At 41.2% G+C, this 12,450-nt stretch overlaps 1 protein-coding gene across 5 annotated transcripts in view; it reads right to left on the minus strand.

Annotated features, from left to right (window-relative positions):
- Positions 1-265: 265 nt before the first annotated feature.
- LOC121683888 overlaps positions 266-12,450 on the minus strand; it is a 63,273-nt gene continuing 51,088 nt past the window's right edge. For 4 of the 5 annotated variants that reach the window (XM_042063747.1, XM_042063748.1, XM_042063749.1 and 1 more), the window contains 6 exons: positions 11,791-11,906; positions 9,546-9,614; positions 4,631-4,787; positions 3,051-3,157; positions 1,447-1,568; positions 266-1,222 (listed from right to left, as the gene is read on the minus strand). In XM_042063747.1, the coding sequence (XP_041919681.1) occupies positions 1,208-1,222; positions 1,447-1,568; positions 3,051-3,157; positions 4,631-4,787; positions 9,546-9,614; positions 11,791-11,906 (586 nt within the window). In that variant the 3' untranslated portion in view covers positions 266-1,207. Of the gene's footprint in view, positions 1,223-1,446; positions 1,569-3,050; positions 3,158-4,630; positions 4,788-9,545; positions 9,615-11,790; positions 11,907-12,450 lie in introns of those variants that run through there. The other variant, XR_006022942.1, reaches the window with a different exon arrangement.

Below are 12,450 nucleotides of genomic sequence, written 5' to 3' on the forward strand. Positions count from 1 at the left end.
CAAACATACATTATACATATAAACTGTAGCATGCAGGGGCTGTAGCAACACTTCGGAATTTAGTGAGTAGTAGTTTTGCCCCATAATGTGATTCAGCCTTTAGCTCCCTACCCCTACCACTGCTACAATTAGCTAAAAGCCTCTTTGTTTTTGGAGTGGATGAATCCATTGTTTGATTTGTAAATATTGATGTTTAGAATTTCAAAGGTTCAAACGCATGTCATACAAATGTTCTGAAGCTTGCTCAAAACAATAAAGAGCCAGATTCAGGGGAAAACAGTTCATTCCATAAACAGTGCATCACAAAAACAAAAGACCTCAAACGCTAAAAAAAAGTTAAGTGCATCAGACCGCATGGGGCAACAGGTTTGCTATTTCCCAGGAACTCTCTTCCTAAATCAAACAGAAGAGGTGAAACATACCAGGTGCTGAACCTATAGCATAAATAGTGGAAGAGACCAAGAGCAAAAGTCCTGCAGAGGTCTGCTGTATCTGACCCAGTCACCATCAAACTCAAACACACACACACGCACACAGAAAGAGAGAGAGTCCACCCCCACACCGCTATATTCTTTTTTTTTATCCACCCCACCACCCCTCCTTTTTAAATCTTGGTCTTATTATTTTACTGTGTTATTGTCAACCCTGGCTTTGGTGACACTGTACTCACACAGTCATCCTAATGAAGCAACTTTGAATTGAAAGAGAGAGATCAAAGGACTATTCGAGGAGTGTGCCGAAAAAGGGGAATTAGTTCTCTCACACCCTCACAGACACACAGAAGCAGAGAGTGACAGAGAATGTGGCAGAACATGTTAAAATTGGCTGAATTGTCAGAAAATGGCAAAAGAAAGGACTTTTCTATCTGTCCATCAAACATTCTCAAAGGATTTCACATTCCAATATCCCCAATTGGAAACACTTGGTTTTTTTAGGCCCCAAATTCTAGAGAACACTACGCTACATTTTTAAACGATGCCGACAGAACGAGGTGTTATCCCACCCTATCATCGGGAGCCAGGTCAGAGGTCACGGGGTCAGAGTGATGTTGTGTGCCAGAGCGCAGTGGCTGGCGGAGGAAGAGTTCCAGATGCACCTGACAGGGTTCAGGAACCTTCACAGAACATCCTCACGCCTTGATGTATGTCCTGATTCCGGTTCCTCTGTCTTTAACGCCAACCTGGACCCCCACTGCAACTGGACTGACTCAGTTCTTCTTTGTCTGAAACAGACAGGGTATGAAGAATTCCAGATGATGCATGAGATGTGAGATGGGTCATTCGGTACTGAAAAAGAAGTTCTTGTAAAAGGAAAAGAAACTAACACAAGAGTCTTTGACTGTGAATTGGGGAGTAATGGGAGGATAGAACAAAGGTGAATGAACCTGGTGTGGTAAGTGGTGACACTGATGATGGGGTATAACTTCTGTGTTGCATTCTGCCTCACCTTTCTTCTGGATGGTCGCTTTCTCTTCACTGACTTCAACTCCTTGGAGCTCTTCAAAATGGCTGAGAAGGTAGAGGGGCTCATCCTTGTAGAGACTCGGATTTTAACAGGGGGGTGCTTGGCTGATAAGGGAAGGGAAGAAAAGGGAGGGAGTTGGATTTTCTACTCAGAAGACTAGCTTTAGCTACAGAGAGGACCACATATATATTACAGCCTATCTTATCTGGTGTCATCTGTTGAAATTCCTCTCTAATGTTAAGGGACTTTTTGAAATGGCTGTTTTTCACCATACAGGCATTAAAAGTGAACGCCGTTGACATTATAGTACTTACAACAGGAGTGAACGGAGATTTGATTTCCTAGAGGGTGAACATGAGCCACTGCTGTGTGCTTTATGTGCTCAAATAAAGAAGATTATACAGTTAACACAGGACCACACGTTACACACAAAGCCCTCTCTCCTCTCCTACCTCTCACGACATATGGGGTTTTAAGTAAGGGAGGTGGTCTCCAAACCCGTGGCTTTCTGCCAATCTAATACATAACTAAAGTGTCAAGCATTCCAAACCCCAGTACCTATGAAACGCAATAACATCTTGCTATATGTCTGATACTATTAAGGTTACTGTACATAAACAAACCTTATACTCCCATTATATTAACGCTATTAATTATGTTAACACTATTATTGTATTATGATGATGTTTTTTTAAGAGTCTCACTGCATCCTCTCCAACTCCATGAAATGCATGCAAGAAGTCAGCACAAGGAAACGCACACAAGAAGTCAGCATGATGAAATGGACGCAAGAAGTCAGCATGGTGAAATGGATGCAAGACTGATTACTTCACCCTTAGCCATTAGGTTGCCTGCATTAACAAGCCATGAGACACATCTGCTGGCAAGCTCTAGACTGGCCATATCACGCCTTATGTATGTCTGCATTAACACGGAAGATGATTAAAAGCCTAATAAACAGCCCCTTGAACAGCTTATCATGGTGTGAGTCACTCCTGTTTTTCTGAAATGCGTCTGTTTGTCATGCTACATAACCTTGAACCAAAGCATTTTGTTTCAGGGTTTAATTGACTTGTTTGTCCTTTGATTCTATGTTTATGGAGGACTACACTGTTTATGAAGGAGACTGTTAGGGTGTAATTGTTGTTTGTCTTCCTTTTTCCTGTTTTCACACATGCATGCACACACACACACACAGACACACAGACACACACACACTCAAGGGCTGGGAATCACAGAGTAACTCACAAATCAATACAGTCAGTTACAATACCTTGCCCACGATAACAATAATACAGCGATTCTGCATTACTCAATTCATTGCAAAAGATTAATCTACAATAGGTCTACATCACGATATCTGTGTAAATGAAAAAGAAAAAAGGCAAAAAGATGATTTGATAAGCGCCACCTACAGAATATATGAAGTAGTGACTGTGAAGTCAAATTGGCAAATGAGACTATTAGAATATAAATTGTACAATTTAATGTTTTAGTTAAGATACTGATATTTGGTGCTAGCATATTGACAACGTACCACATTTTGCTGTATCGATATACAAGCACTCAGACACACACAATCTCACCTTTGCGCCGTTCAATGAGGGCCTCCAGTAGTAGTTTTCCACCTGCCTCTCCGACATGGTTCTCACCCAGGTCCAGCTCCAGGAGGTGAGATGAGTGCTTGACCAGACTACACAGACACAGTAGGTAGGGGCAGTGAGAATCAGACCTCGGGTGACAGTTGTGAGGCAGATTAAAGAGGCTTTATCCTCAGTAGTTTTTTTGTTTAAAATGTTCAGAAATGCTGATGCAAATGTACACATCTCCTTTCAAGGTTGCCATTTCCTAAGCACATTTTTGAGAGAGAGGAAAAAAAACACAATTGAATATTCAGAATCAAATACTAACCTTCTATCAAATTTAGTTTTCACCATATGAAATTATGTAGTGGACCTTGTTGATTCTCAGTTGACAATGTTTTACTGGCCGAAGATACTTTGAAAGCTTTGCATGCTACTGATTACTTCACACTACTAAAGCTACTCTAGGGAGGGTTACGTCTTTGGTTAAGCTAGTTTGGATGACGTTGCAAACAATGAAATGATTAAATTGACTATGTAAATGTGATAGGAATTCATAACAAAATAAAATACAAAAATCACATGCCAGGGAAGAAAAAAATGCAACAGGGTTAAACTGCAAAATGAAATACAAAAATTCCTATTTTTTCACTATTCGTGGGAAAAGTGCGAAGAATGTCATCATTGATTCTGCATACAACTCTACTGGTGGCCATAAGGTGGACTAAAGGTCGAAAGGTCATCCACTACTGTGAGGTGCCTTGACGCTGTATCATAGTAGCTATAGATGACTATAAAAGTTCAGACAGAGTGACGGATGCCAACAGGTAAACAAGAGTAATGATTCCCATCTACACGAGCTGAAGATGACGTAAACACTTGTGTGTGTGTGTGTGTGTTCTTTTTCCCCTTCTTCTTCAAGGACTTTTACATTTTGGCATGATGTATCATGCCTGCTATGATGTGTTAACCATCTCCTTGTGTGAGGATTATGAGTGACACCCTGTGGACCATGAACAGATGGGGTGTGGTTTGCATGGATGGAATGAAGTCGTTGCAATGTGACATCTCTTCAAAATGCAAGAGCGCTGTGTGACATGGAACAAGTCTGCTACAGAGAATGTTGTGTGTCGGCAAGAGATAAAGCATTTTTTTTTTTAATATGAGAGCACTCTATCATTTCAACAGCACCATTCATCTACCTAACAGATTTTATCCAACCCAAGTCACAAATGTGTTGAAACACACTAATCTATCACACTTCACACACTATCAAGCTTGAAATGATTTTAAACATAAAGTACTAGGGTTGTTACGTTGAGAGTGGTATCAGTGAAATTCATCTCTCAATTTGGTTATTGTGTGTTTTGTCTCTTTTTGAACAACACTCACAATACAAATGCAGTTTAAAACCTCATCCCCCTTCAGCTAAAATGTCAGTGGACACACATACACACACACACACACACCTTTACTTACAATGTAAATACACACACATATACACCTTTACTCACGATGTAAACACACACACCTGTTCTTAAAATACACACACACACACAAACAAATGACATGACATAACTCACACACAAATGATGTTGATGAGGTCCACCCCTGCAGCAGTGGCCCCTGGCCCTGCCTCATCTATGGCATTATCCAGCATGTGCAGCTTCTCCAGCCAAGGCCCAGTCGCCACGGCACCTGCACTCTTTCTTTTCACCCTCTGCCTTCGCTTTTTCTGCCCTTTGACAAAACAAAACCATGAGACCCTCTATTGACCCTGGGAATTTGGCTGTCAGCGAATTAAGGCTGTTTGAATCATTCAGAGTTCAGAGATCAAGCATGGTTGTGACAGCAGAGCGGTGTGATATTTTGGTGCTTTTTTTAGCGAGAAATCTTTTGGCGGTCAGTATTTCAATGCTAATGTCAAACACATTCAGTCAATGCATTAAAATGATGGAGTTGAGGGTGCCTGCACAACTGAGACAGTGAGTGAGAACAGATTAAACATGGTCAGGGCAAAAATGCAACATGGATCAAAATGGTTTTGTTTGAATGTGTGTGTGTGTGCGTGTGTACATGGAGTGTCTGTGCTTTGCGTGCAAGACCCCAGGTGGACCTCTTTGGACAGCGGGATTATGGGAGATTTAAAAATGATCCCTCACTTCTTCAAGGGGATGGGAACAGGATGCACTGGGATTCATTGCTCGGAATCCACACTGCACATAAACACACAGAGAGAAAGACACACACACACATTGTGTGTGTAGACACACAGAAACACACACTCACAAAGACAGACATAGGTGCACTTACATGTGTCTATTTGCACAAATATACAGTACACATACACACACAGACACAAACACATTGAGTGGACAGACAGAAACACACACACACACACACACACATGGGTACACTGACACGTGTACATATGTATACACATACACACACCTATATGTGGATGCACACAAAGTTCCTTACACCTTCTCCTTTCAAAACATTCAAAAGGTGGTCAGATAGGCGCTGCCTAAAACAATCAAGAAGCATACACACACACACGTATGGCTGCACAGCAGGCACAGAGCTGCATGTGTGAGTCCTTTGTCTCGTGCCTTTGGCATCAGATCGATCGGTAAATGAATCCGGCAGTTCAACGTAAAGCTGAAGAGTCTTTTAGGGTGAGACCTGCTAAGCCTCTCCCTAAACGATTAAAGACGGTCCAGGAGCAAACAGTTGTGGAGACAAAATACAGCCGGCACACTACGGGCCTCTTCATCCTCACCTCAAAAGCACCCTGAGGAAGGGAGAGAAAGAAAGAGAGAAGAAATAGAGGGATAGAGAGAAATGGTGGGAATGATAATTATAACAGCAGTGAGAGTGTGTGCTTATTGAGGCTCTGCCTGGAGAGGAAGTGATCAGGTTCTGTCGTCGCAGCGTCTCCAGGAAGCAGGCCTTCTTTCTCAACACCAGGGGGCCAATACTCTCGCTTACCGTCTCTTGTTTATGTTTTTATTTCATAATGGATACATGGATAACATACACACACACACACACACACACTACTTTACTTCTCCTTACCGCTCCTTTGATCTCTCCTCTCATATATAACAGCTCTTTGATTCTTTTGAAGAGCACAGCAGTGGGCTACTGGCTGACCGTAGTGAGGATGTGTCAGTCCCTCTGTGGGTGTGTCTGTGTGTTCACGTGTGTATATTTTATTCCTAATATGATAGCTTTAGTAACACTTTACAGTCGTATATTAATGTGGGTATGCGTTTTTTCCAGCTCACCCACTGGGAAAGTAAATGCTCCATTTTGTTTTCCCAGACCTAAGATGCGGTTACCCACCTTGATAATATTTCAACCTTCATATATTTTCTGCACTAGAGCTTTTATTTAATGTATGCCCTCTTTCCATATTTTTGTATCATACACTGCCTTGGCAGGCATATTTTTTTTAACAATTAGGCTATTACATAAGCATCTTGAATTTCACCTAGGGATCAATAAAGTATCTATCTATCTATCTACTATAGCTCAGACGACATGGCTGTAGGTTTTTAATTGTGTGATACAATTAACATAGCCATGCACAAAATAAGTTTGTTGAAGTGCAGATAGATATCATCAGTAATTCACTTTGGTGGTGCAGTGATGCTAATTTATTGATGCTAAGCAGAAGGAACTACAACTGAGTGTCTGAAGGTGTGAGACTGTATATCGAATTGTTGGCATTTACGAAAAAGTACACAGGGCAAGTACATGTATGAATATAAAATAACTTGCCCAGACTCGGAAACTGCTTGTCCCTGGTGCCCTGGCAAGCATTTTGTCCAGTACTGTACAGTCATGCTACTAAAGCAAACTACAAACTAAATACAAATGTGTTTGTGTGTGTGTGTGTGTGTGTGTGTTAACCAGCCTGTATTTGTATGTCTTTCAGTGAGAGATAGAAAGAGAGAATAGTGAAATTGTTCTCACCATTAAATCTGGACCATCTCTGCACCCTATTATAATAGGCAGGAGGCTTACCACTTTCTCCCTCTACGGGGGGGGTCCGTGGCATGGCTAGATCACAACTCCTCCAGCCATGCATCAGTACTCAGGGTATGCGAGCCTGGTGAACTGGCTCTATAACGCAAACAAATAATGGCTCTGCTCTTTGTGCACAGACTTTACAAGGAAGTGTGTGTGTGTGTATGTGTACGTATGTACTGTGTGAGTGTGTGTGTATGTATGTGCTTTGTTAGGTGTGTGTGTGTGCGTGTGTGTGTATGTGTGTGTCTAAATCCCCAAATTATTCCCTGTGACTTTAGCTTTTGGGGGAACAGAGAGAGAAGGATAATGATTTCACCACAATGACTGACGATGAAGCATGGGAGGCTCTCAGGCTTTTATTGCCCCTGATTCAATGTATTTGTCATAGTGGTAAGAGGCCAGGCCTGGGGGAGCTAGGGTGCGGATACAATCAAATGGTCTCTTTGACCCCTCCATGCCTCCCTCTCTGCGGTTGGTGAGCGCTGTTCAGCCTGGGTTCAGCTTACCCCGGGCCTTTACCAGAAGGTGATTAAAATGATGGAGTTGAGGGTTGAGGGTGAGGTGAACACTGTTTACAAGGTATGTTAGGTTAGCTGTGCATTGCTTTTTCGTCAAAGGATTTGCATGTATCTCAAAACATATTGGTATAACATTACATGTCATCCCCCTTGTTGCTGATTGGCATGGAAATGAACATGGTGGTGGTGGTGGTGGTGGTGGTGGTGGTGGGGGGGGGGGGTTCAAAAAGTCTGCACTCCCCGTCATAAGGGGTGTGGCAAAATGGATGTTGTGCAAATGTCGGAGGTTTAGTTTCTAACGTTTAATGTATGTTTATCAATGCAAATTGTGTGCCAATGCCAATAAAGAACTGTCTGAGTTTTTTCTCCAAGGCCTGAGAGGCCATAGTAATAAGGGTGCAATCAGACAATCAAGGTTTGGCGCTTGTAAAACGCGAGGTGCACTGTGAAAAAACATGAATAACGTTGCCCGTTTTTCCGCTTGGAGTTTAACTTTTTTTTAAAAAGACCCTACTCACTGCAACAACAGCGTCCTTTATGACTGCACCCTAAGAAGGGTTGAGCCTGAATCATCATTACTGCCTTCTTAATCAAAATACAGGCTGGACAAAAAAAGTTAAGATAAATATATCGTCAAAACAAACAAACACGCAAATATATTATAGTATTATGTCAAATAACATTAATATTTCCACTATATTGACATAGTTACAACCAATTAAGAAAACTCATTGAATTCATTTAAATAATTGGCTTCTTTGACAGTATAGAATTTTGAGGTTGACTGAACTCAATCAACATTTTACAGCTCTTTTCTTCATTAAGATTTGGTTTATTGGGTTCATGTGTTTTCGGGGACCACTCTTGATGCCTTTTAACCAATTACAGCAAAACCACATTTAACGTCGTGAAAATTTATCTTACTTGACAACTACTCATTAACTGCAACCGTCTTTACAAGAGAACATGAGAACCATTGAAATGTAAAAAGTGACTGTAAAATCACTACCATGTGTCCTCTTTTGGCAGATAGTGCTGGTGAAATTGATTGCACATAACTGAGTGAATCCAGACTGAGTGATATGGGGTGTCTGACAACAAGACCCATAATGATGACTAACAATGATTTTCATTGTCAATTAATCCGTTGATTATTTTCTTGATTTATCAATTAGTTGTTTGATCGATAAAATGTTAGAAAACGGTAAAGCAATGTTGATCAGTGTTTCTGAAAGCCCAAGATGATATCCTCAGAGTCCACAGAATAAAGATATTTAGTTTACTATCATAAAGGAGTAAGTAAAGCTGAAAATATTCAAGTTTAAAAAGCTGCAGAGACTTTTGAGGCATTTTCCATAAAAAATGGCACTAATCGACTACCTACATAGTTGTCGATTAATTTAATAGTTGACAACTTATCAATAAATTGTTTCCTTAGCCCTAGCAAACACACACACAAACTAACACACACACTCACACCTGTGCACACACACTCATACCGCACACAAACACATAGCGTGCAGTCTGGAGGAGGAGGACTGGTGCTTTTATGTTTCATCTCAAGGGAACAGAAGGAGTAAGCAGAAGATGTCAAGAAGATTCTGTGCATGTGTGTGAGAGTGTGTGTGCGTGTGTGTTGGTGTGTGTGTGTGTGTGCATGAGTGTGAGTGTGTGCTAACATGTGTATGTGTCTGAGAAAGAATGCAGCCGTGCAGTTTAGCTGTCATTAGCATGTCATATGTTCACACGCAACTCTGTGTGTGTGTGCATATGTGTGTGCATGTGCATAGCGTGGGGTGGCAGTGTGTACATGCGCGCACATGTGTGTTTTGGAGTCTCCATCTGTGGCATTCCTATCTGCATGCAGAGTCTGGCTCTGTATTTATGTGTGTCTAGGAGTGTGTTTTGGCTGGTCTCCGAGGTCAAAAGACTCCTTTAGTACCTTTACCCTTCACCCTCTTCTCTCTGCTGTCCTGAGATAAACCTTGATGGGAGTTTTCATTAGCCGTATCTGTAGGGTAAAGCACAATGCAAACACACTTAAATTCAGTCAAACGTACACAAACTTTGTAAATCTGTCTGACCGCATGTTTAAATCAGTTAAGGAACGGGTATGTAGACGACCACTTAAGTGTATACCTTGCTATTCAAAACACACGTATATAAACTTTGTAAATCTGTCTGACCGCACGTTTCAATCAGTTAAGAAACGGGTATGTAGACGACCACTCAAGTGTATACCTTGTTATTCAAAACATACGTACAGAAACTTTGTAAATCTGTCTGACCGCATGTTTCAATCAGTTAAGGAATGGGTATGTAGACGAACACTTAAGTGTGTACCTTGTTATTCAAAACATATAGGCACAGACACACACTCACACACACAGACTGACACACACAGACAGACAGACAGACAGACAGACAGACAGACAGACAGACAGACACACACACACACACACATACACACATACACACAAAACACACAAACACACTAACTCAATTGAGTAAAAAAACACAAACAACTGTTATTAACTTTTCCCTACAACCTTTCATTACGCAACTCCACTTTAGACCAACACTTACATCAGCGAAATTCCTGTGGTTCTAAACCAACTTCAGTGTTACTAATCTCACACACACCAAGCATGAACATCCATATACATGTAGCAGTAAAAACACCTTGGGCTTCAAAACGTCAGTTGGTCAACGTGCAGTTTTGAATCCAGCTTGGGGCAATAGCCTGAAATCATATCTCATATCTCTAGTGAGTTGTATACTGGGTTCATGCCTTTGAAGATGGTTACGTTAGCCAGAAATCCCCAACACCCTGAGCGTGGATTGAGGTAGCACTCAGTAGCACTTCAAAATACCCAAAAGTAATGGTTCTAGTAAAATGAGATAGCACGCTTACCAGCTAGATGTCTGGTACACGTTTTTATTCTGACTGAGGCATTACCCTTATAACACAACATTCAGGACAACTGATCTATGCAATTTTGCAATGTTACATCCTCTACTCTTCAGCATCATCTAGAGATAATTAGGTACTCACTATAGACCCTACATTAAAAAAAGCGTCTAAAAAGTCTACAGTGTAACCAAAGATAATTTAGTAACAACTCAGAATCTATTTTCTCATTAATACAGTGAACAAACTACTATGCTCAAACATTGGTGGATCAGTTCAGAGATCCCACATGCCACATGATGTCTTTAGTTCATACACAAGACAGTTTGCTCTGAGTGACTTTGGTCTTGGCTTGTCATTTGAAAATAGGGCCCATTGTCTGAAATGGCAAACTAGGCCTACAGTCTACACAAGTATTCGTAAAATATACACAAACCAGTAATATATTTCAAAATGCTTAGGAAGGAGAAAGTATGAACATAATGTACCTGTAAAATAAACGTAGTCTATTCCAACCCATTTCATCAGCATCCAATCAGTCATCTCTGACTCACTACAGCTTATCAGTACACCTGGCATCTGTGAATCAACACACACGCCCTCTGTCACAGTCATTGTGATGTGTGTATGTGCATATGGTCGTGTATGTGTCACTGTGTGCAAGCAATTGGGTCTGTCTTGGGATATGTGCGTGTGACTGTATTAATGTGAGTGTGTGTGTGTGTGTGTGTGTGTGTGTGCGTGTCGCATGGGCTATGATTTTTTTTGTTACACAAAATAAGTCCATGTGTCCTTCACATCATGGTAAGGAAAGCATACACGCCAAAAGCATGCAACAATTTTTTTCGTTTCGATTACAAATGGTCCAAAATCATGATTGAGATGCTAGCAACATGTACATAAATTCCAAGAAAAACATTCCAGATCTTTACAGATGTACTCCATATGTGCATTATGTATTATTTCATACAATAATGTATGTATTATAGAAGCAGGGAGAAACTACCTTTTTGACTTAATAATGTATGTATGTTCCTGTATGTTCAATGATAAATAACCATGAAGATCCAAACATTCTTCTTTATTCCATATTAATATGCTTCAAAGTCTGCTATGAGGCCAAATGCATAAACTCAGAGCTTAAGCAGCAAGCTGCAAGGGACCTGGCTGGCAATGTCTTTGTGTGTACATCCCTCACTTTCTTTTCACACAGACACAGACACACATATGCATGCACACACGCACACATGCACGCACACTACACTACATACAGTACCTGTGGGATGTGTAGTCTGCTGAGTCATGGCAGTTTGCTCTGAATGTTCTGCCAAAGGCTGCAGTAGCTCAGTGGCGCCCCCTCTCTGCAGGCCATTGCCATTGATGTAGAGGTGCCTTGACAGAGGAGAGAATGCGAGAAAAGCACCATCAAGCTAGCGGCTACAGCAGCCATATAACACTGGTGTACAGGCTGCACAGCCATACAAGATACACTATACGAACAACAGTATTGGGACAGCTGGCCATTACACCTAGAGGAACATTTGACATCCCATTCTACATCTATAGACCCTTTCAACTGCAGAAACAAACAAGTGCGTTCCTAAAGCATTTCTGGTAGCACAGAAAACAGTTATATTGAGGTAACTTTGGGACAAACCAAAATGTAAAAAACAAGTTTTAGAGTTGACATTTTGTAGGGCATTAGGCTAGTACCTGTGTTGGTTTTGAACGTTTCAACCGGAAACCCTCTAGGAACAGATTGGAATGGTCTAATAGGATAAGATAGCTGTAGCAGCATCAACTCTTCTTAGAAGGCTTTCCACAACATTTTTGGAGTGTGTCTGTGGGATGTTTTGGCCATTCATCCAGAAGAGCATGTGGGGGTCAGGCACTGACTGACGTTGGACGAGAAGACCTGGCTCGCCGTCTCTGTTAG

The sequence above is a fragment of the Alosa sapidissima genome, chromosome 15 (assembly GCF_018492685.1).
Source record: "Alosa sapidissima isolate fAloSap1 chromosome 15, fAloSap1.pri, whole genome shotgun sequence".
In the NCBI taxonomy this organism is placed as follows: Eukaryota; Metazoa; Chordata; class Actinopteri; order Clupeiformes; family Clupeidae; genus Alosa; species Alosa sapidissima.